The 25,125-nt window shown below is 54.1% G+C and overlaps 1 protein-coding gene across 1 annotated transcript in view; it reads left to right on the top strand.

Annotated features, from left to right (window-relative positions):
• Positions 1 to 25,125, top strand: part of IKBKB (inhibitor of nuclear factor kappa B kinase subunit beta) — a 52,713-nt gene that overhangs the window by 5,227 nt on the left and 22,361 nt on the right. The window contains exons 3-5 of the mRNA XM_070364390.1: positions 9,963 to 10,057; positions 11,815 to 11,932; positions 14,920 to 14,989. Coding sequence (XP_070220491.1) covers positions 9,963 to 10,057; positions 11,815 to 11,932; positions 14,920 to 14,989 — 283 coding nt within the window. The remainder of the gene's footprint in view (positions 1 to 9,962; positions 10,058 to 11,814; positions 11,933 to 14,919; positions 14,990 to 25,125) is intronic.

The raw sequence follows: 25,125 nt of genomic DNA, 5'->3' as shown, positions 1-25,125 counted from the left end.
GTAGGGGTGGGGTGGACGTGAGGGGCTGGGGGGAGGCATCCAGCGTTCGCTGGTGTGTGGTGAGCACTTGGCCGTGACCTGGCTTAGTCCAGGAAGTGGTCCAGGTCCCGCCGGGCTACTCCCCCCTTTCAGGGAAATCCCTGGGCTGCTCTGGGTACGCAGGGGAGGGTCTTTCATCAGCGTCCATGATCAGAACATGAGCGGTGTGTTCTCTGGGAGACCCCCTTGCGTTCCGAGCCTCTGGAGGAAGGCACCCAGGAGAGAGGGGTGGCTATGTAACTCCAGTCGGGCAGAGTCACGGATTCTACTGGACGTGACAGCCATGCATGTTTTCCTAACACTCCACGTGCCTTGTCCATAAGAGAGAATACTTCTGCTTCCTCAGAGGAGGAGTCACATGAGAGAGCCCAAGCATCGGCACCCTCATTCGGATGAAAGACGCCTAATGATCAGACCCACGTTTGTGGAAAAAGCACTGCACGCCCGCATGGGTGAGACATTTCACCTGCTTTGTCTCCAGTCTGCACGGCAGCCCCCAGCAGGAGTACTGTTGTTCTTACTCCCATTTTGTATCCAAGGAAACTGAATTGTAGGGAGGTTAACCCCTTCCCAGAGAGGCTGAGCTAGTAGGTAAAGGAGCCGGAATCTTCTGGACCTGTTCCTCTTTGAATCCCAGCCTCACGCCTCGTCCACTGGCTTGTGGCTTCTCCAAGGTGGGGATCCAAGGTCAGGGACACTCCCGGGAAAGCTCAGTTTTGTCCACCATCAGTCTAAACTGTTTTGAAGCACTATAGTGAAAACCCGCACTTTGGAAGACAAAATATGTAGGTCTTCCTTGCTAAGCAGAGACGCCAAAAATGAGTATCTCCGAGGGAGGAAGGGCAGTGGAACAAATGACCCCACCCGCCTCCCTGAGTGTTTTTTGCTTTTCTTACCAAGCGTGGGCTTCGACAGTCCCTGCTGTGTGGATACTCTCTTAAATCTTCAGCTCAAGTACTGTCTAGAAGGGCTGGCATTTTCAACAGGATGTTTTGTTAGACACAAAGGGAGAAGGAGAAGATGAGGTGACCTCAGTGACCTCAGCTGCAACCCCTTCCAGGACTGAGAGCTTGCATCACACAGACCCGGGCTTGGGTCCCAGCTATGGTGTGGGCAGCTTTGGGGCTTTGCGCCACAGCCTCCCACGTGGATTTGGAAGAAGCTAACCTCACCAGATGGTCAACACCGAAATCAGATTGATTATATTCTTTGCAGCCAAAGATGGAGAAGCTCTATACAGTCAACAAAAACAAGACCAGGAGCTGACTGTGGCTCAGATCATGAACTCCTTATTACCAAATTCAGACTTAAATTGAAGAAAGTAGGGAAAACCACTAGACCATTCGGGTATGACCTAAATCAAATCCTTTATGATTATACAGTGGAAGTGAGGAATAGATTTAAGGGCCTAGATCTGATAGGTAGAGTGCCTGATGAACTATGGAATGAGGTTCGTGACATTGTACAGGAGACAGGGATCAAGACCATCCCCATGGAAAAGAAATGCAAAAAAGCAAAATGGCTGTCTGGGGAGGCCTTACAAATAGCTGTGAAAAGAAGAGAAGGGAAAAGCAAAGGAGAAAAGGAAAGATATAAGCATCTGAATGCAGAGTTCCAAAGAATAGCAAGAAGAGATAAGAAAGCCTTCCTCGGCGATCAGTGCAAAGAAATAGAGGAAAACAACAGAATGGGAAAGACTAGAGATCTCTTCAAGAAAATTAGAGATACCAAAGGAACATTTCATGCAAAGATGGGCTCGATAAAGGACAGAAATGGTATGGACCTAACAGAAGCAGAAGATACCAAGAAGAGGTGGCAAGAATACACAGAAGAACTGTACAAAAAAGATCTTCATGTCCTAGATAATCACGATAGTGTGATCACTGACCTAGAGCCAGACATCCTGGAATGTGAAGTCAAGTGGGCCTTAGAAAGCATCACTACAAACAAAGCTAGTGGAGGTGATGGAATTCCAGTTGAGCTCTTTCAAATACTGAAAGATGATGCTGTGAAAGTGCTGCACTCAATATGCCAGCAAATTTGGAAAACTCAGCAGTGGCCACAGGACTGGAAAAGGTCAGTTTTCATTCTGATCCCAAAGAAAGGCAATGCCAAAGAATGCTCAAACTACCGCACAATTGTACTCATCTCACATGCTAGTAAAGTAATGCTCAAAATTCTCCAAGCCAGGCTTCAGCAATATGTGAACCGTGAACTTCCTGATGTTCAAGCTGGTTTTAGAAAAGGCAGAGGAACCTGAGATCAAATTGCCAATATCCGCTGGATCATGGAAAAAGCAAGAGAGTTCCAGAAAAACATCTATTTCTGCTTTATTGACTATGCCAAAGCCTTTGGCTGTGTGGATCACAATAAACTGTGGAAAATTCTGAAAGAGATGGGAATACCAGACCACCTGACCTGCCTCTTAAGAAAACTGTATGCAGGTCAGGAAGCAACAGTTAGAACTGGACATGGAACAACAGACTGGTTCCAAATAGGAAAAGGAGTACGTCAAGGCTGTATATTGTCACCCTGTTTATTTAACTTATATGCAGAGTACGTCCTGAGAAACGCTGGACTGGAAGAAACACAAGCTGGAATCAAGATTACTGGGAGAAATATCAATAACCTCAGATATGCAGATGACACACCCTTATGGCAGAAAGTGAAGAAGAACTAAAAAGCCTCTTGATGAAAGTGAAAGTGGAGAGTGAAAACGTTGGCTTAAAGCTCAACATTCAGAAAATGAAGATCATAGCTCCGGTCCGATCACTTCATGGGAAATAGATGGGGAAACAGTGGAAACAGTGTCAGACTTTATTTTTTTGGGCTCCAAAATCACTGCAGATAGTGACTGCAGCCATGAAATTAAAAGATGCTTACTCCTTGGAAGGAAAGTTATGTCCAACCTAGATAGCATATTCAGAAGCAGAGACATTACTTTGCCAACAAAGGTCCGTCTAGTCAAGGCTATGGTTTTTCCTGTGGTCATGTATGGATGTGAGAGTTGGACTGTGAAGAAGGCTGTGTGCCGAAGAATTGATGCTTTTGAACTGTGGTGTTGGAGAAGACTCTTGAGAGTCCCTTGGACTGCAAGGAGATCCAACCAGTCCATTCTGAAGGAGATCAGCCCTGGGATTTCTTTGGAAGGAATGATGCTGAAGCTGAAACTCCAGTAGTTTGGCCACCTCATTCGAAGAGTTGACTCACTGGAAAAGACTCTGATGCTGGGAGGGATTGGGGGCAGGAGGAGAAGGGGACGACAGAGGATGAGATGGCTGGATGGCGTCACTGACTCAATGGACATGAGTCTGAGTGAACTCCAGGAATTGGTGATGGACAGGGAGGCCTGGCATGCTGCGATTCATGGGGTTGCAAAGAGTCGGACCCGACTGAGCGACTGAACTGAACTGAAGATGCTGATCCCTTCTGCTGTCAGTCTGTCTGGGCTGAAAGCCTCCAGAGCGCCTTGCAGATATAAGCACTGGCATCCTGGGTCTTGGACGAGTGAGACGCCCCAGGGCGCCTTGCTAATGTCACATCCTCCGCGCTGTGATGGAGAAGGCTGGAAAGTGCTGCCTGATCCCTGTGGACACACTGGTCACCGCTCGAGAAGTAGGGCCAGCTCTCCCTGTCCCCTCACTGGACGACACTACACTCGCTGTAACCTGTCTGTGTGTCTTCAAATCTTACACGCTTTGAGCCCTGGACTGAGCCATCAGGGGACCATCTTTTTGATGATCCTGACTTACTATACTCACGCTCTAGTCAAGGAAGTGAAATGACTACTCAGGAATATATCAAATAGGTGTAAATACGAGCACCAGATCGTGCAGAAATCATCATGGCTCCTGTTCAGCGAGGGTGTCATCGCCAGGTGTGATGGGTGCCTTATCCATACCGCTTCCTGCATGCTCAGGCGTGATAGGAGGATCATCAGGCAGGATTTGATGGGAGGTGGGGTATTCCTGCCTGGAGAATCCCGTGGGCAGAGGAGCCTGGCAGGCCACAGTTCATGGGGTCACGCAGAGCTGGACGCACCTGAAGGTCCTTGGCACAGAGCGCGGGTTGCACGGAGTGTTAGGGGGCAGGGGTGGCAGGTGGCTTGGGGAGAGGAAGTAGGAACATGCTCCAAGCCCCCGAGGGCCCCACACTCCGTCTCATTTGACCGACAGCACCAGAAAGGGTATGGTCACCCCCACCTTGTGGATAAAGACCCAGAGGCTTAGGTGATGAGCTCGAGGTCACACATTCACCAGGTGAGGCGTGAGGGATCACCGGTGATCTGACCTGCTTCCTCCCGAGCTCCTGTGGGTGGGTCTGGAGGCGAAGGGAGTGGGTGGGGTCAGCCAGCTGACCTCAGCCTTCTGACTCTGGGCCCTCCTTCCAGAAACACTCATCTGGGAGGGAGGATCCGAGAAGGAACACGGAAGGTGTTTCCAGCCCCCCTCTTAGACCACAGAGGCCTGTTGAGTGGTTGCTTTGGTAACAGGAGGTGACTTCATGACCTGAGGGTGTAGACAGACCCCTTGGCTTCCTGTTCGTGGCCCTCCAGCCATTAGAAAAAGGCTACCAGGGAGGCCAGCGGCTCCTTCAGAGGCTGGCCTTCAGCTCGCTTCTCCTGTAGTGCCATCCAGGGGTCCCAGGAGTCTGGGGGAGCCTGTCCCCGCAAGCTGCCCCCACTTTGGAGTACACTCACCTTTGTTCACAAAAGGCGAAAAGATGGCGGAGACTTGAAGGACCTTCGTAATCAGCTGCCTTCAATGGAGACACCATCCTAGGCCCCTTTCTCCATTTTCTCCAGATACACCGCTTTTAAATTTTGTCCCAACTTCCTAGGAGTTGGGTACTGAGATGGTTTGGGCCAAGTCTGGAATTCCAGAGAACTGAGCCGAGACTGGGAGGTTCCAGGCCAAATAGAGTCAGTTGTCCATGCCCTGGTGTGTCATTGCAGCTTGGGGACAGACACCCCCAGAGTTTAAAAACCATCTTCACAGTCTGTTCATGATTAATTGAATTTTGCTTTCCAGAGAAAGTATGTGTTTAGCTACAGAAGGTCCTTCTACCTGGGTTTCTGTTTTAAGTGAAAGATTAATCGTGGAAAGACGGGAATGTTTTAGAGTGCTTCCTAGAGGGTCGCAGGGTAAGAGGTGTCTGTGTGGGACCCTCAGGCTTGGGAAGGCAGGGTTTCCCCTGGCACCGCAGGACCAGGCTGAGCTGCCCACTCAGTGTTGGGGCCTGTGCCAACTTAACCCCATGGTGTGTTCTGTGTTCGCGTCACAAAATTCACTCTATAGGTTGAGTTTGACTGTTCATCAGTCTTTAACATCAGTCTTCAGTATCAGGGTCTATTAGTGGATTCTGGGATGGGCCAGGTGACGGCTGTCTGTGAGTTCCGGTGTTTGTGTTGGGCAGGACATTACAGCTATCTGCAATCACCCAGTGTATATGCAGATGGATTCTATAAAACATTTCCTAAGGCACGTAACATCTACCCTTTGGGTTTGACTTATCTGTCATTTTTTTTTTTTTAAGATTCATTTATTTTCTTACTTATTTCGGCTGTGCTGTGTCTTTGCTGCTGCTCGGCCTTTTCTCGTTGCAGCAAGTACGGGCTGCTCTTCATTGCGGTGCCTGGGCTTCTCGTTGCAGTAGCTTTTCTTGTTGCAGAGCACAGGCTCTGGGCACGTGGGCTTCAGTAATTGCGCCTCGTGGGCTCTAGAGCACGGGCTCAGTAGTTGCGGTGCACTGGCTTAGTTGCTCCACAGCATGTGGGATCTTGTGGGACCAGGGATCGAACCTGGTGTCCCCTACATTGCAAGGCAGATCCTTAACCACTGGTCCACCAGAGAAGCCCTGTCCATCATCTTCATGAAGGAAGCGTACTGTTTATGCTCAGGAGAATAGTGACCCCCTCCCCAAATGTCTGCGTCCTAACCCCCTGAGCCTGTGAAGGTTAGGTTGCGCTGCAGAGGGAATCAACGTTGCTCATCAGCTGACCTTAGTTGGGAAGCTCATCCTGGACCACCTGGGTGGGCCCAGTGTAACCACAGGGGTCACGGAAAGTGACGAGGGAGACTGGAGAGTCGGTGTCAGCAGTGCACCCGCAGAGGCTGCGCTGGTCACTGCTGGCCTGGAGCTGGAGGAAGGGGCCGTGGGCCACAGGTTGCAGGCAGACCCTAGTTTCTAGGGCGGACATGAAGGGCATTCTTCTCTAGGGCCTCTGAAGAGGACATGGCCTGCCAACAGCTTGATTTCAGTCCCGTGAGACCCTCGCCAGACTTCTGAACTGCCAGAACCATCAGGAAGTAAATTGGTGTTGTTTTAAGCCAGCGAGCTGGTGGCAGTTTCTTGTAGCAGTGATAGAAAACGAATGCACTGTCGTGTATATTAAATTAGGTGCAGATTTTTAAACTCGAGGAGACGTTCTGCAGTAACAAACCACGAGTTGCAGTATCTTCTACTGAATGGTTGCTTAAAACAACCGTCCGTCTCAACATCACGTGCTCAGCGGACACTCCCGGCGGCCTGACCTCCCTCTGCAGTGTGGCCATCCATCTCTCATTGCTGGAGCTTGGGTTTCTGCGCGATCCTGCCCACCTGCAAACAAGCTTCTAGACACGTATTGGAATGGCTGTTGGTGGAGTTACCAGAGAACTGAGCAAAAAAACGAGTCTGAACCCTAACGGGAAGTGAAACTTGAAAGCAGATTCGAATCACTTTGAGAGCAGGGGATTTGGGAAGTTCACCACGCAGAGGGTGGAAAGTCTCGTGCAATGTAACGCAGTCTGGTTGTTCATCAATGAAACAAATCGTGGCTTCTGGACACACACCCTAACTCTTGAGCAGTGCTAGCTGGACGTCCATCCAAGGTCGCTTGTCCAGCTGTCCTGGTGGGTTCAAGAGCAGCAGAACTGCCAGTTTTTGAAAGAGGTCAGCTCTTCTTCAAGGGCACCTCCGAATCCTGGCCAGAGGTCGGGGTTCTAACCGCGCAGTAAGTGGACAGAGTGGCGGAGCCTGGCCGTCAGCAGCTGCTGCCGTGGGCGGTGCCGGGCAGCGTGGCTCGGAGCAGCCTGGGCCGCCAGAGGTGAGCCTTCGAAATACTGCTGGGCGGGGGCCATCACAAAACGGCGCATCTTGTACGATCCTCTTTATGTGAAGTATCCAGACGGCTAAATCTGTAGAGGCAGTGTGTAGATGAGTGCTTGTCTAGGCCTGGGGGTGGAGATTTCTTTGGGAGGTGATGAGTATGTTCTCTTTTAAAATAATTAACTAATTAGTCCCTTGGACTGCGAGGAGATCCAACCAGTCCATCCTAAAGTAAATCAGTCCTGAATGTTCACTGAAAGGACTGATGCTAAAGCTGAAGCTCCAATACTTTGGCCACCTGATGCGAAGAACTGACTCATTGGAAAAGACCCTGATGCTGGGAAAGATTGAAGGCTGGAGGAGAAGGGGACGACAGAAGATGAGATGGTTGGATGGCATCACCAACTCAATGGACATGAGTTTGAGTAATTCCAGGAGTTGGTGATGGACAGGGAGGCCTGGCGTGCTGCAGTCCTTGGGGTCGCAGAGTCAGACACGACTGAGTGACTGAACTGAAATGAAGATGCTCTGTCTTAGCTGCGGGACTGAGATCTTCAGTCTTGGTGTGGTGTGCGGGACCTTTAATTGCAGCATGTAAAGCTGTTAGTTGCGGCATGTGGGGTCTAGACCCCCCGACCGGGGTTCAAACCTTGGCACCCCCACACCACGAGCACCGAGTCCCTGCCCCTGGAGCACCAGGGAGGCCCTGGTGAGCGCGCCCTAAAACGGACTGTGGCTTTGGCCACGTTACTCTGAATGTACCCCGGACCATCAGTGTGTGTGCCTTCCATGGCTGAGTTGAATGGCGTGTGAATGATATCTCAGAGCTATTGAAAGAAAAAAAAAAAGCATATAAGGTGACTGTGTGACCGAGGCTTAATGACAGCCGTGTGGGGACTTGATAGAAGCCACTTGGGAGAGTGCCCTGGGTGGGGCTGCTGGAAGTATCTGCTTCTGGCCTTGGAGCTGTCACAGTCAAAGGATGCCTCCACCTCATTCCTGAAGCTTTCATTCATGAATGTCGATTTTAGGGACAGGTCTGCTGACCAGCGAGTAATGCGTCCCAGGGGACACTGTCTGTTTCTTGTCTGCGTGCGTGTGTGCTAAGTCGCTTCAGTTGTGTCCAACTCTCTGCCACCCTGTGCGCAGCAGCCCGCCAGCCTCCTCTGTCCGAGTTATTTCCCAGGCAAGAACGCCAGAGTGGGTTGCCATCTCCTCCTCCAGGGGATCTTCCCCACCCAGGGATCGAACCCAAGTCTCTTCCGTCTCCTGCATTGGCAGGTGGGTTCTTTATCACTAGCGCCACCTGGGGAGCCCTGATTCCCATTGTCCTTTTCCTCCCGGGTGGGCCCTTGATCTGCAGGGATCGTGGCTGGATTGGTGGACCTGTGACTTGATGCGTGTCTGCTGCCCTGAGGAAGCATGTGTCCCTGGGGGCCTTGCCACGACCTCGACATGCATCCGTTGAGTCCCAGTTTGGACCGAATGAATTTCTGCACTTATAAGACTTAGGATTCCTCGTAACACACATTTTCATAAACAGAAAAAATGGTCCAGTGGGGCCTCTAGGACACCCATCTTTCGTTTGGGCCCCAGTGGAATTTTGGTACCATTCTGAAGCCTTTTCTTGCTGGATTTCTCCTCTGCCTGCCCTGCAGGTCAGGGCTAGTCCCAGGGCATGTGGGCTTTTAAGGGGGCTCTCACTGCAGGGGCCTGGGGGCCTGGGAAGGGGCGGCTGAGCGCTGACCTCGGTGCTGCCTGGACACCCGGGGGGAGGGAAGAGTTAATCCTCGGGACCCAGGCTGTCTGTCGTTCACAAGAATTGTAGCAATTCCCTCATTCCCATTCATGAAGCTTCCATGGAGGGCACTATGTCAGATATCGCATTAGAGGTTAAACTCCTAAGGATGGACAGGCCTATAGTGTAACAGAGAAAAGAGAAAGTAACCCTGTGACCCTGCAGAAAATAAGTCTTTGGTGAGTAAGTGCTGGGAAGGAGTGCCCTGTTGAGACAGGAGGGCAGGAGCCCCTGCCGTGGGGGACACCCAGGCCTTGTCCCGGAGCAGAGACCAGAGGGCACAGGCTGGGCCAGTGGTCTGACCCTGACTGGGCATTGGAGGCCCGAGGTGGAGTCGCAGGAGGAGGATGGAAAGGTGGGTTAGAGCCCAGCTTCAGAGAGTTTTAAATGCCAGCGGCGCCTGCGTGGGTCTGCCATCAGGAGTGTTGCCCAATGCCTGCTAAGGGCTGGACGCTGCCAGGGGCTCAGCCTTGAGCATCCCTGAAAGGCAGGTGGGTGTCAGTGTTCCCACTTTACAGATAGAGAAACCAAGCCAGAGCCCGTGGTCCACCCAGCATCACAGAGCTGGGAAATGGCTGTGTTGGGATTTGAATCAGCCTGTGTTCCATCTCCTATACTGTGCTTGCCTTCTCTCTGGAGAGAGAGACCCCCCCCAGTGAGAGAAACATGAAACCTGGAGCCAGGGCGTTAACTGTTAGGCTGAAGCACAGGGAAGTGCCTTTTGCTTGGGTCCAAGATCAAGTCCGGTGGTACCAGGGTTCAAGGAATGAGGGTTCTCTTGGGCAGAAGTGTTCCAAAGAGGTCTCAAGGGGGAGGTGGGGACAGAGCAAGGCCTGGGTGCAGATGTGGGGTGGATAGAGATGACCAGGGGGCAGGGCTGGGAGGTGGGCTGGAGGGGACTTGGGGCCATCCGTTAAGGGGCACGCTGCCGGCCTTGGGGGCCTGGAGCTGAGCGCGGGCTGTGTTCTGGGCCCGGAGGCGACAGCTGTGGGTTTGACCCTTGGCTGTCTCTAATCGTCCTGTGCGTCCTCTGCAGGAGACGGGCGAGCAGATTGCCATCAAGCAGTGCCGGCAAGAGCTCAGTCCCCGGAACCGCGAGCGCTGGTGCCTGGAGATCCAGATCATGAGGAGGTGAGGGCCTGGGCGCCAGCAACCCTGGGGTGGGGGACCTCAGGGCTCGGGGGATGCTACAGTGACTCTGGAGGAGGGCCTCAGGATCTGGAGCCGCAGCCCAGCTCTCTGGAAAGAGGCGTGAGGCCCAGCGCTGATACCCTGATAGAGGTGTCAGGGCCCCAGCCAGACTGTCCAGGCCGGTGGCCGCCGGAGCAGCGGCAGTGACAGCCCACCCCCCGGCCCCGCCAAGGGTTCTGAGTGGGCTTCCTTTGTTATATGATATAAAGCAGCCATTACGCTGAGTTTTCTGTCAGGAAAGATCCTTTTTCCCCAGTGTTTCCACTTCTGAGCTGGTAGGTGAGTGTCCCTGCTGTGAACCTTTTGGCAGAGTCTGTTCCTCCAGGGGGCCAGGGTGGGGGAGCTGGGGGGCTGCCCTCCCAGCTGGGAAGGCGCGGAGGAGTTACAGCCCAGCAGGGGCTCCCTCCCGACCCCGGGGAAGGGGGTGTCTTCTTGTGAGATGTGAGCACGTGCACATACACCGCACACTCTACAAGCAGACACACCTTCACACACATGACACACACACATGCCACATGCACAGACATGCCACAAACACACTACCCACACTCCACAGACACAAACCACATACAGACACCCCACACGCACACACACACACACCACATGAGCAGACACAGACACACCACACACACGCCATACAGACGCACACACATGCCACAAACACACCACCCACACTCCACAGACACAAAGCACATACAGACACCCCACACGCACCCCACACGCACACGCACACACACCACACGAGCAGACACAGACACACCACACACAGATGCCATACAGACACGCACACATGCCACAAACACACACCACCCACACACACCACATACACATACCACACACACCATGAACACACCAACACTCTACACACACACCATGAACACACCAACACTCCACATACAGATACACACCACACACATGACACACACTGTATACACCGCACACATATACCACACACAAACACACTGCCCACACTCCACACTCAGACACACACCCCACACCCCACACACATAACACACATGCCACATGCACAGACACACCACCCACACTCCACATACAGACACACAAACCACACACAGACACCCCACACACACCCCACACGCACACACCCCACACGAGCACAGACACACCACACACACGCTATACACACACACACGCCACAAACACACCACCCACACTCCACATACAGACACAAAAACCACACACAGATATCCCACACACACCCCACATGCACACGCACACACACACCACACGAGCAAACACAGACACACCACACACACATGCCATACAGACATACACACACGCCACAAACCACCCACACTCCACATATAGACAACACCCCCCACACACCACTACACACACCACACACACATGCCATCCACACACACACCATGAACACACCAACACTCCACACACAGACACACACCCCACACACACACCCCGTCCCCACGGAGTGGCGTGCTGTCCGCAGTCCCTCTGCTTTCTCTGCTTTAGAACAGTTGGGAAGCGCGGGGGGCATGCCGTGGGGCCTCTGAGGAGAACCAAGCTCCCCGGGCCCTCGCGTGACCAGGGCTTATGGTGCAGACTGAGCGCTGCCGTGCCCTCGCCCCTGCACGCTCCAGGCCCCGGCACCTCGAGGCTCTGGGGAGCAGGGGTGAGCCTGGTGTCTGCCCCCCTCACCCGTTCCGCTTCCCCCCTAGGCTGAACCACCCCAATGTGGTGGCCGCCCGGGACGTCCCTGAAGGCATGCAGAGCCTGGCTCCCAACGACCTGCCCCTGCTGGCCATGGAGTACTGCCAGGGCGGGGACCTGCGCAAGGTGAGGCTGCAGGGCCTGGGGCGGGGCCCGGGGCGGGGGTGCCTGCGCGGGGGCAAGGGGAGGCTGCGGGTGGCCCTGAGTCGGGGCCCGGGGTGGGGGTGCCTGCGTGGGGGCAAGATGAGGCTGTGGGGCCTGGGGTGGGGCCCGGGGCGGGGGGGGGGGGTTGCCTGCGCGGGGGCAAGGGGAGGCTGCGGGTGGCCCTGAGCGGGGGCACCCTAGAGGGGCAAGGTGAGGCTGTAGGGCCTGGGGCGGGGGGCACTCGGGGGGGACACGGAGGTCAGGGCGGGGCTTGCTGTGCACTCTCTGGCTGTCCCTCGAGTGATGAGGGAACACCACCCGGTCATGTCCAGGGCAGGGCTGGACCAGCCCCAGACAGACCTTCCTCCCCCAGCACGGCTGTGTCGGCCCTTTGGTGCCCCGTGGCCACCGTCCCTGTGAGCACAGCTTCTCCCAGCCATGGCTGCCCAGGGTCACAGAGCGGGGCAGGAAGGGACTGACTCGGCTCCGGCCAGCCGGGCCGGGGACCCAGAGCCGCCACTGACACAGCTTCTGGGCTATGCTCCCTGCCTGCCTTCCCGCCATGTCCTCACGTCTCTGTATCAGAACACGGGCTGCGGGGTGGGTCCTGGGGGCCCTGTGTGTCCCATCTCGGAAATGGTACCACGACCTGCTCTTACTCATAGCCTGGTGAGCAGCCCTGCGATGCAGGGGAAACAGATGGGATCCCGAGTGAAGGGGGGCACCTCCTGGCCCAGAGGGGCTGGGTGGGGGGCTGGGCCGCCACAGCCGCAGCGGCAGAGCCTGGGGCTCACCTGCGGGTTCCAGCCGTGGGCCCCGCTTCGTCTGTGAGGACAGAAGTGTGAAGACAGAGCACGAAGACCGTGCAGGCTCTGGGCAGAAGGCGGCTTTATATTGCAGAGAGCTTGCCTCTCCGTCCATATCCCCCGACTCCTCCCCCCAGAAGAAGGTGCAGGGTGGCGGGCAGGACAGCCAGCAGGTGCCTCGTGCCCCCTCGGCCATTCCCAGAGCCAGCACCGCCTGCTTTCCCGCTGCTCTCCTGGCCCCTGCCACTGTCCCTCTCCAGAGGGACTTTCCATGAGGCCCATGTGCCCGAGTGGCCGTCTCCCGCCCGAGAGGTGGCCCGTCTGGGGTTGTCAGGGCAGGATATGAGCACAGTTGCTGGCACGGCCCACGAGCAGGGACTGATAACAGAGGCGAAACAGGGACTCAACAGAACTTCCATTTTCCTCTTTTATTTTCCTAACCTTTGACAGCCACTGGATTACTAACTGCAGCTATTTAGGGAGATAAAGCCATGTTCCTGTAGCCAAGAGGATACTCCTTGGCGGGCAGCGTGGGCAGTAGGTGGGAGGCAACCAGCTTACGTCAGCGGAGGACCTCCAACGTCATCTCATGGGCAGCGGGGAGCCAGGCCGCTGGGGAAGAGAGTGATACAGACTGGGGCGTGATTGACCCGGCCAGGGGTGCCGGGTGGTGCGGCAGAGGTAGGGTGGCGCCCCACAGGGCCTGCGTCCACGTAGTCACCAGAGGAGATCAGGGAGGGGGGGCACTGCTGCCCCGGCGCCCGGGGTCCGTCATCTTAGTTCCAAGTGGAGTGGCCTGTCTTTCCCCGCTCCTGAATGTTCAAAATTCACACTCCTGGGCGGGGAGACATGTTTGGCCAATGCGTGCTGCTGCTGCTAAGTCATTTCAGTCGTGTCCGACTCTGCGACCCCATAGACGGCAGCCCACCAGGCTCCCCCGTCCCTGGGATTCTCCAGGCAAGAACACTGGAGTGGGTTGCCATTTACTTCTCCAATGCATGAAAGTGAAAAGTGAAAGTGAAGTCGCTCAGTCGTTTCTGACTCTTAGCAACCCCATGGACTGCAGCCTACCAGGCTCCTCCATCCATGGGATTTTCCAGGCAAGAGTACTGGAGTGGAGTGCCATTGCCTTCTCAGTGGCCAATGCGTGAGTGAATCTAAAAGCCAGAGCTGATCAGAGGAGTGAGGCATGTGTGCCCGATATGGGAACAACTCATGGACACACGTGGGGGTGGGGGTTACTTCGCATCGGTGCCCCTCTTGTCGGGAAATTGCTTTCTGAAGTCGAGGCTGGCTTCTCGCAGCAGACTGAGACCCTCGATAGGCCACCAGGGCCAGGAGGGCCTGAGCCTCAGGTGGACTCGCGTCCTGGGGCAGCTCCTTCCTGCGGCGGCCTTAGGGGTGGACAGACTCCTGGACCCCTTCAGTCCGGCATCTCACCCGTGAGCTGGGAAGGCCACCGATGCTGGCCTCAGAGGAGGGCAGGGTGGGATGCAGTGAGATGGGGCAGGAAGGCTCCAGGGAGCACATCCACGTAGCTCTCCATCCGCAAAGAGCTCAAGGGCCGTGTGGGCTCTGGGTGCAAGCTAGCTTTGTACCTCCATCCACACCCCCTCACTCCTCCCTAGGGAAGAAGGTGCACAGATTTGGGGCAGCTTGGGGGCTTGGGGGGCAGGACAGCCAGGTGGCACTGTGTCCACGCTCAGCCGTCCCTGGACCCAGCGTCGCGTGCTTCCTGTTGCTCTCCTGGCTCCGTCGTGATGCCGGCCCGTGGTGAGTGCTTGCCACGTGGCCCCTGCTGTCATCCCCACCCAGGGCAAGGGGAAAGGGTCGGAAGGAGGGATTCAGTGGGTCCCCAGGGCTCTTGGGAGCAGTGGATCAGCAGTGGCTGAGCTCCGGCTGCGCCCATTTCCCCAGGACCGTGGCTCAGGTGAGGCTCCGAGAACGGCTTCAGGGTCGCACACGTGAGCACCTCCAGGAGCTCGCAGGTCTCTTTCCTCCATCCCTGCCCGGGCCCCGCCCCGGCCAGTCCTGCCGCCTGGCGGCCTGCCCGCCCAGGACCCGGGGAGCACTCAGACGGCCTCGGCTGGCGGAGGACCCTGGTGGACAGTGCATTGGTGGCTGGTGACCGCTCTCCTGACGCCTCTCCCCCCTTCTCAACAGTACCTGAACCAGTTTGAGAACTGCTGCGGCCTGCGGGAAGGAGCCATCCTCACCTTGCTGAGCGACATTGGTAAACCCCAACCCCGGATGTCTGGCCGTGCCCGCCAGGGAGGGGCCTTGCGGGGGCGGAGGGGAGGTGACAGGTCCGCGGTCTCTGCGGAGGTGGGTTGGCAGGGACAGACGGTGGCGGGGGCTGGTGATGGGTCGGTCGACAGGGCCTAGTCAGGCGGGCGCTGAACTCAGATAGATTTCCCTTCCTTCCGGACTAAGTCGTGTGCACAGAAGAGCGAGTTTCCTTTCCCATTAAAGAGCTCCACTCCCAGCTTTCCCGTAACAGCCAGTGATGGAGTTGGTTGTCCTTTGAATGCATCTCATCCCTTGGCAGTGAATTTTTCCACTTCCTCGTTGGTAGTTTTCTTGCTGGCCGAAGCCATAGGAAAAAACGGTGCTCCTTTAAACCCCGTTTAACCCTTGGCGTCCTCTGAGGAGGGTGTTGACGGCCCTCTGAGAAGGCCTGGCTGGCCTGAGCAGCAGGAGCCTGACCTCGGCATGCAGGGCTCAGATACCACCTCCCGGCCCTGGCACCTGCTCTTTTGGGGGCAAATCTGCAAGGTTGATGGTGCAAGGTGACAGTCCGAGATCGAGAGTTGAGAGGTACCCAGGGTTCGTCACTCAACGTTTGCCCCCAGTTTGGGGAACAACACTGTTTTCACCCCTCGCCCACCGCGCCCTCTCGGAAGCTGTGTGTTTTTTCTTTTGGTATGTTCAGACTTTCTGTTTAGGAAAATACCAAGCATATAGGAAAGTTGGAAGGGCAGTGCAGTGAAGCCCACAGGCTCGTCACCCAGGTTCACCAGTTACTGCCACCTCGCCCCGTCTGGAAAGCCGCGTTGCGGATGCTTGGCCTGGTGGGGTAGGGGGGCTTGCAGTGCCCAGGCTTTGGCCTTGCCCCTGCCGCCTCTTCACTCTGGGCGAGAAGGAAGTGAGGGGGAATGGAGTGATGACGTGCTTACGGTTAGGATCCGAGCAGTGGGACGTGGAAAATTCCGTCTGTCCTGTGGATGGGGTTCACAGTGAGGACAGGATGACGTGGCACCAGTCGGGGGTTTCTTTTCCAGCTCTGTTGAGGCGTAGTTGACGTTGGACACGTGTGGGTTTCAGATGTGCAGCGTCAGGACGCTGCAGCCGTTTCACGTGACCTGAGTATGCGTCCATCACCAGCCAGGCTGCTTCAGAGAGGGAGGCGCCCTCTCTGATTCCCTAGAGAGTCCAGTCCTTCAGCCAGTATCCCACCTGCTCCCCGGACCCCTGCCCCACGCTGGCCCGTCCGTGCTGTGCTTGGACGTTCACCTGTCTTCTGCGCCGGTGGCCACATCACAGTTCATTCTCTTGAGTCGAAGGCAGGTTAGAAGGTTGGAGCATGATCTTTTGCTCTTTGTGGACAGCTTTTGTTTCTGGTTAGAGCTTCAAGTCTTTTCTGTATGTTATTTCTTCAAATGTGTTTTCACTTAGTAGGTTGTTTGTGCATTCAGGAAATTGTTGTTACGATAGTCTCTGAGTGATTGTCTCAGGCACACAAAACTGTCTACTCCCTCATGTACCTTTAGCATCCTCCAGTGACCCTTACGATATTTACGGAGCCTCTGCGGGTCTCGTTTTTGGTGTGGCCACATGTGTCCAGGTACCACTGCCTCCTGTGGTAGCTTTCTCTTATGTATTCGAGGTGTGTGTGTGTGTGTAAGTTACACGTAAGTCAGAATAGTGAGGACAGGTAAGCCCTGGGGAAGCTTAAGTGGCTCCATTCTCCTGTCTGTGGATGAGTATCAAAGGTCGTTAGGTCGCTGGTTCCCTGACTTCCTCTCTGTGGCCCCAAGTTGGAAATAATGAGGCTTTCTTTGAAGTGCTGGTCTGCTAGAATTAAACTCACAAAGGCCAAGACTTTGTCAACGCTGTGTCTCCCACATCTGGAACAGTAGTACCTTGCGTAGCAGCTGCTTTATACATACTTGTCAGTGAATGAAATAAATCCCAAAGGAAATTAGAAGAAGGACCTACTTTTTATTTAAAAGAACAGCTGTTCACATAAGATTAAATGAGCCATCGGGGGTCAGATAGCAGCTCTTGCCGCCTGTTAGCAGCGTGGCTTTCGGCACATTGCTTATTTCCTTTAATGGATCTGTGTTGAGCTGTGCCGGGTCTCCATTGCCGCACTCGGGCTTCCTCTAGCTGCGGCGAGTCAGGACTGTTCCCCGTTGCGGTCCGTGGGCTTTCCACTGCAGCATCTTCACTTGTTGCGGAGCACAGGCTCTCGTGTGGACAGGCTTCAGCGGCTGCGGCACTCAGGCTCAGTAACTGTGGCTCACAGGCTTCGTTGCCCTGAGGCTCGTGGGATCAAACCTAGGTCCCCTGGATTGGCCGGCAGACTCTTAAGCACTAGGCCATCAGGGAGTCCCCTGTTACTTCTTAAGGGTAGCAGCTTTATTTGCTGAGAGACGGACACATAGCTTGCCTTGTGAGAACCGTCAGGAGGTAGGGCAGTTGCCATGTGCTGGTCCCTCCTGTCCTTCCCCCGGCCCCCCAGCCTCCCCTTTTGGAAAACCTCCGCTGTCCTCAGTTGGGCTGTGACCCAGGGCTGAGGTCCGGTGAGCCAGGCGGGTGGCCGTCTTCCGGGATGTCCCTCCCCGGAAGTGGCTGACCTTGCTCAGACCACCGCCCTTGCCGCCTCCTGGATGCCGTCCGGCCACCTGGCTGGGGGGTTGCTGATAAGCTCAGATTGTCCTTTCAGTCCCTTTTCTGATTTGTGTACGAGATTCATAAAGTTTATTTCTCTTGCACAATGTCGTCACGGAGCCCAAGTTCAAAGGGTTTCTGGGAGTTCCTCTCACATAACTCTTTTGTATTCTGGAACGTTTCCTGAGCCTGTTTTGTTCCAGTTAGTCCCAAGGGCCGACCCACGTCCCTCTGTGGAGCTGCCCTTCTGGTCCCTGCCAGGCTGACCGCAGATACGGCCAGAGCCCACCCCTGCCCCGGGGTGGGTACGTGGCCCTCTCTGGAGGACTCCTTGTTCTTCTTGTTCAGTCTCTCAGTCGTGTTCAACTCTTTGTGACCCCATGGACTGCAGTACGCCAGTCTCTTCTGTCCTTCAGTATCTCCCAGATTTTGCTCAGATTCATGTCCACTGAGTGGGTGATACTATCTAACCACCTCATCCTCTGCCAGCCCCTTCTCATTTGACCTTCAGTCTTTCCCAGCATCAGGGTCTTTTCAAATGAGTCAGTTCTTTGTTTCAGGTGGCCAAAGGATTGGAGTTTCAGCTTCAACATCAGTCCTTCCAGTGAACACTCAGGATTGATCTTTAGGATGGACTGGTTGGATCTCCTTGCAGTCCAAGGGACTCTCAAGAGTCTTCTCCAACACCACAGTTCAAAAGCATCAATTCTTTGGTGCTCAGCCTCCTGTACAGTCCAGCTCTCACATCCGTACATGACTACTGGAAACACCATAGCTCTGACTGGCCGGTGACCCCTACTTAGCTTTAACCTCTCCGGTGCCACTTGTCTCCCAGAGATGCCCACACAGAGCAGCATCAGGATGATAGACACAGGCATTTCCCAGGGAGCTTCATGTTGCCCGAGAAGATCTTGCAGAATGCACATGAGCAAGTGAGCAGACGCCCAGGAAGCCTGTGGGTGAGCCCATTTCCTGTGCCAGGACAGGCGAGCCTGTTAGAACATTGCGCTTATGCTGCTGAGAGGTCTGGAGACAGGTGCTGAGGCAGCTGGAAGTGATCTGTCTTCCACATAAAGCGACCTTAAAATAGCTCAAGGAAGTTGTAACTCAGTGGACTCATTATCCTCTGGAAAACATTGCCATATGTTTCCTTCTGCCGGCTGACAGCAAACTCCTGCTTGCTCTAGAGGCCCGGGTCTCTGCTGCCTCGGGTGGGGACTGCCCACGCCCAGGCCAGCCGGATGGGACAGTAAGCGATCCCTGGGCCCTCCTGGACCTTGGCTCTGCACCGATCTTGGTTCTCCGGGCGGCCGGGGAGTGGTGGTGACCCACTGCCCTGTCCTTGAGCCTCCAGGGCCCCTGCTCGCTGTCCCGTCTGTGCTTTGCTCTCTGAGTCACTGTCTCTGTTCCCGTCGAAGCGTCTCCAAGCAGGTGTCCAGTCTGTCCACCTCACAGGACAGGGAGGGTTCCAGAGGGAGCGCAGGGCTTTCGGGACTCAGAGCCCTGGCTTTCTGCTCTGTTTCCTTTCATTGTGGCTTTTCTTGCTTGTTCTGTTGAATACCTACGTTCTGACTGCACTGCTGATTGTCATGAAAGGTGACTACCGCATCTCAGAAATTCAGATTATTTGTATATAGAGTACCTGGAAAATCGTAAGTAACCAGGTTTAACAAACATAATCAGAATGAAAGAGCTGCTCTCAGACCTGGCCTTCCCCACTCCCCCAGCTCTGCCTCCTCGTTCAGGGGCCTTTCCTCTCTAGAAAACCAAGGTGACTTTCTGGGCCTGCGTGTCCTCAGCTTGAAATGAGCACGTGGACTGGGTGAGCCCCAGGGTCCCTTCTAACTCTGAGTATTGCATCGTCACTGTTTGGTTTTGGTTTTCAGAAAGGCCGCCCAGAATGTCTCTGACGTTCGCTGTGCTGCCCCAGCCTGACGGCTCCCCGGGGTCCCCTGGCTTCTCCCTTCCTGCATCCTCTTCTTGGAGCTTCGTCTCGATGCTGTCTGTCTGTCTGTCTGTTCTTTCCCCCACCTGTGTGTCCCTCTCTGCACCTGGTGACCGCCCGCTGCTTCCAGTATCCGTGTGCCGGGTCTTTCTCACGACATCTCAATCCAACTGCATCTTCTCCCAAGTCTGTTTTCAACCCTGACCTCCATCCTCAGCTCCGAATCCACGTCTCCTTGGTGCTTCTCCCTGAGTCACTTCCAAGGTGAAATCCTCGACGTCTTCCTTAAACCCGATCCCTTCCTGAAGTCCTCTGTCTCATCCCTGGCCCCGTCTTCTGCCAGTCACCCGGACATGGGTGCCAACTTTGAATCTCGTCTCTTCTCAGGATCTGCCCCTCTTCCCACCCCGCGCCCCAGCCCCCTGTTTGAAGTCTCCAGTCTTTTCCTTCGTGTGTACACCCTGCTTTCCCTTCCTGTGCCCACTGCCTCCACTCATTCAGAGTCATTCTAGCACCTCACTGTCCTGGGCGCCCATTCCCACTGACTGATCACTCTCTTGTGCTTCTGAGAGGACACGTCCGTCCCCGTCCCCCGCTAGGTCGAGGCCAAAGCTCATAGCCTCCCGTCTCTCCTGATTCGCTGCGGCCCATTTCAAAACCCGCCCTTCAGTCCCCTCGTGAGCCTCTGCCCATGCCCAGCTTTCAGAATGCTGCGCCGGCCCCTCCCCTGGCCTGCCCCTCCGTGGGGACCGCCCTGGCCCAGCGAGCAGAGCGGGCCTCCCTCTCGGATTCTGCTGCCCTCATGGCCTCCTCCACCCAGTACTCTTGTTGCATGACCTCTGCCTGTCCTCGACAGTAAGGACTGACCCTGGGTTTGAGGCCTGTAGACCAGATTCAGTTCAGTTCAGTTCCATTCAGTCTCTCAGTCGTGTCTGACTCTCTGTGACCCCACGGGCTGCAGCACGCCAGGCCTCCCTGTCCATCACCAACTCCCCAAGCTTACTTAAACTCATGTCCATCGAGTCGGTGATGCCATCTGACCATCTCATCCTCTGTTGTCCCCTTCTCCTCCCGCCTTCAATGTTTCCCAGCGCCAGGGTCTTTTCCAAGGAGTCAGTTCTTCGTGTCAGGTGGCCAAAGTATTGGAGTTTCAGCTTCAGCATCAGTCCTTCCAATGAATATTCAGGACTGATTTCCTTAGGATTCCTTTAGGATATGAGCCATGCCGTGTAGACCAGATTATTTGCGCAGTAAGTGACAGAAATGGTTCGATCCAGCGGCACATTTTCGACAGCTGCAGCCACACAGAAGACACTTGTTCAGGATGGCAGGATGAAGAGAGGGTGACTCTGCGCTTCCCTCTCAGCACTGGCAACACCGCCCTGCCACCTCGCTCGTGAGTCACAGGCTCTCCTTTAGCCAAGAACCCATTAGAGGGACTGGATCTTTCTCCACACCTCCGCACTTGGCCTACCAGCCCGTCTTGCTTGGAAAGCCCAGTGACATCAGAGCGACTGGCACTTAGTAGGCTCACAGCCAACTTTTACTGAGTGAACAGATGTCCTCTTGCCCTTCTCCGTCATGGTGACTTAAACCACCGACTGGTGACTGTCTCTTCTGTCTCTTCTAACCCGTGTGTCAGCTTGCTGGTCTGTGATCTTTAAGTCTTATGAACTGTTTAATTTATTTATTTGTTTGTTTTTGGCTGCGCAGGGTCTGTTGCTGTGTGCGGGCTTTTCTCCAGTTGCAGCGAGTCGCGCTCCTCTGCAGTGGGGTGCGTGGGCTTGTCACTGCGGGGGCTTCTCTTGTTGCAGAGTGTGGCCTCTAGTAGCTGTGGCTCACGGGCTCGGTTGCTCCACAGCACGTGGAATCTTCCTGGACCAGGGATCGACCCTGTGTCCCCTGTACTGGCAAGCGGATTCTTTAACCGCTGGACCACCTGGAGCGTCCCTGGTCCATCGATCTTTGCATTTCCTCCCCGTGGCGTGTATCCCGAGCAAGTGTACCCTCAGGAGAGCTCAGTGGTCCCTTTCAGCTCAGGGTGTGGTCAGTAGGCTTCGTGGACAGTCCTCACACAGCCGCTTCTCTGCATGGGAGTCTAGCTGGTCCTGTCTGTTCCCTCATCTCTGGAGCGTGGTTTGGGATTCTGGCTCATCAGTGAGAACTCCGGAGCGGCACAGTCTGCAGTTGTATGTCCGTGTCTCCCTCACGAGCCGGCGGGAAGCTGGAGTCCAAGACCTGGGTGCCGCTCCTGCCAAGGCCCCAGGAGGCCGCGGTGCTTGATGCAGACCCCCCGGGGCAGCGTCTGTCTGAGGAGGTGCCGCTGCATGGGGTAAAGTCCACACAGAGTGCCACTCGGCACCTCTTTCCTGTCACGGGACCGTGGGAGTGTGCAGCCTGCAGGCTCTCATGCTTGTGGGCCACTTTTCCAGTTTTATGCTCTTGCAGTATCTCTGTTGTTAGGGGCTTTGACTTTTAAGAAAGTTTCAGACACACAGGTATTTCTTTTTTCCATCTCAAATTCTCATGTTCCATCTAATTTAAGTCAAATTAAGTTCTCTCGCCTTGAGAAAATTCTGATTCATGACACGGGCCTCCCCCCCCCCCGCCCCGTGGTCCCGTTCTGTTAAATAAGGCATAGTCAGACCGAACTGAGCCTCTCAGGGACTGATCCTGGAAGGGGCGCTGCCACCGAGCCCTTGCCCGTCAGCGTTTTGACCATTTCACTCAGTGTAAGAAACCGCGTGTTACAACATACACAGGACTGTCAATATGCGTATGTAGTGTGCGTGTGTGTACAGTAATAGCGTGTATACGTATGCAGTGTGTGTATATCACACACACACTATATATAGGACTGTCTAATTCCAGGTTTGACTAGGTTGACAAAAAGTATTGAAAACGAGGGACTTCCTGAAATGAGAGCTCAGATGTGTTACGAGCAGTGGCTTCAGCATAAGCAGAGCCCGCTGTTAACAGGGTCACCGGCTGGATCACCGGCTTGGCCTCCGTCTTCCTAAAGACCCGGGCACGGCTCTCGAGCGTCGTGGCACTGAGCTGTGCCCTCCATCTAATGTGAGCGCTCTGCCTCCCAGGGGCTTCTCAGGGCACCTCCCCGCTCGTCCTCCCCCACGTCACTCTCAGTGGGACATTCACGTCTACGTCACAGGCCTTGCCTTAGCCTGGGCGTTCCTACTTGTTCAAACTACAGTGAGCCTCAACGTTTCACGTACCCTGGCCTTGGACAAACGGAGCCCCGCCTTTGTGTTAGAACCCCTGACGCTCATGTCACACAGCCGCACGGGCCCTGGGGCCTCGGGGGCTGAGCAGACACACCCCGTCCTCCCCGCAGGTGCTCCCCGCTGGCGTGAGTTCACGTGAGGGGAGGCCGTGTCCCCGTGTGCAGGGTCGTGCCCAGACGGTTATCAGAGCCTGTTTTCACACTGCGCTTTGACCCTAGTAAAAGTCAATAAAACCAAAATGAAAGTGCTGGTGAGAAGCACCAGGCTTTTTTTTTTTTTGCCACGCCCCATGGTACGTGCGATCTCAGTTCCCCGACCAGGGATGGACCCGCACCCCCTGCAGTGGACAGGCATCTGAACCGTGGCCATGATGGCCAGGGAAGTCCCCCAGCAGACAAGGTGGGTGGCATATGGGGTGTACCCTCTGAGAGCAGTGGGCATGTTGCTTCATCTGGACGTTTGTTGGGCCTAAGTCAATCTGCTGTGCCCAGTTGTGAAAGCAAAGAAGAGGGAACAAGTGTGAAATGTTGAAACTCTACGGTCAAAGGCTGGATTTAAGGGCAGACTCAGTGAGAGGTTTTGCGATTTCACCTAATGTGTGGCTGGAATGCCCCCGAGAAGGTGGAAGTTGGGTGTTTAACTGTCAGGGGTTTCCCTGTGTTTTCAGAAAACACTCAGCACGAAGTCTTCACACAGCATGTCTGGCCCCTTGGGCTCTGCGAAGGGTGTCTCCTCCCCCTTGGGGTGCACCCCTTCCCTGCTACGCCCTGGCCCAGACCCTTTAGTAAACTTTTCTTAGTGTGGTTATCGCTTTTGCTTTTGACCTTTTTTTGCCTCTAATAAAAAAAAAAGAGGTTCACGCCATTACAACATGGACATCCCTCTGAGTCAGGTAATATAAGCGTAGATAATTTTTAATAATTGCCAGTTATACTGTGGATTTCCCGTGATTCCTTTAGCCCTTCCCTGATGGGTGACTTTTCATTAGTCTCTAATGATCTCACTTGACACTGCACAGTCCGCACCCGTGTTTGTAGGTGATGGTGCTGTTGGCTTTGTAAGCTGGATTGCCAGAGGCAGAAGCAAAGGGTCAGACGATACGTACGTCTTAAAATGGAATAGCTTTTGCCATGTTTCTTTCCCCCAATTGCACAGCAGTTATTACTCCTTCCAGCGATGTAGGGAGTGCCTTTCACATCTCATCTGAAATTCCTTCTGCTTGAAGAAGTGAAAAGGCATGTTGTTCCCTTCATGCGTGCTTTGTGGACGGCCAGTGAGCCTGAGCGACTTCGTACGCAACCGCGTAATTGCTTGCGGTCCGTGTTTCATTTCTACTATAAGCTCCCCTTTCATGTGTTCTTTGCCAGTTTTTCTACTGGTTTGCTTTCTTTCTTTGTTATTAGAATGGTCTTTTCTTTAGTAAATCACTAATTGCTTAGTTCTATTGATAGTAGATAATATTATTTTTAAATGTGCCTAAGCTCGGAAAATAAAAACATGGTCATTTTCTCTTGAACCCCATCCTCAGTCTTTATCCTTAATCCTTCTGGCCTGAATCTAAAATCCTGGGAAGCACCTGTCTAACCCACTTCTTTGGGTTTTTTTATGTTCCTTTAAAGTAAAAAAAAAAAAAAAAAAAAGTTTTTTTTTTAATTTGGAAAAGTAACATAACATTATGATTCTGAAAATAGTAGTGTCGCTTCCCTAACACCTGCGTTGCTTTCTTACTGGCTTGTAGGAGTTTTTGTCTGTAGATGCTTGTTTTTGGCATATGTGTTACAGATATTTTTTTCCCCCTTTTTTGGTCTTTTGCTCTTTGTATAGTATCTTTTGCCATAAATTTTTCTTTCTTTCTTTTTAAGTGAAGTGTAGTTGATTTACAATATTTCAAGTGTACAGCAGAGTGATTCGGTTATAGACATGTGTGTGTGTATGTAGTTTTCATTCTTTTCCATTATAGTTTATTATAAGCTATTGAATATAGTTCTGTGCGCTATACAGTAGGGCCTTGTTGATTATTTTATGTTCTGTAGTGGGTGTTTATTCATCTCAGACTCCTAGTTTATCCCTCCCGCTTCTTCCCCTTTGGTGACGGTTAAGTTTGTTTTCCACCTCTGTGAGTCTGTTTCTGTTGGTGTGTAAGTTCATTTGTATCATTTTCTTTTAGATTCCACAGGTAAGTGATACCATGTGATATTCATCTTTGTCTGTCTGGTTTGTTTCACTTACTGTGATAATCTCAGGGTCCATCCATGTGGCTGCAAGGCATTGTTGCGTTCTTTTTCACGG

Source organism: Bos mutus, chromosome 27, assembly GCF_027580195.1.
Source record: "Bos mutus isolate GX-2022 chromosome 27, NWIPB_WYAK_1.1, whole genome shotgun sequence".
In the NCBI taxonomy this organism is placed as follows: Eukaryota; Metazoa; Chordata; class Mammalia; order Artiodactyla; family Bovidae; genus Bos; species Bos mutus.
The sequence above is the reverse complement of the archived record's forward strand: the minus strand, read 5'-3'. Positions and strand labels throughout refer to the sequence as shown.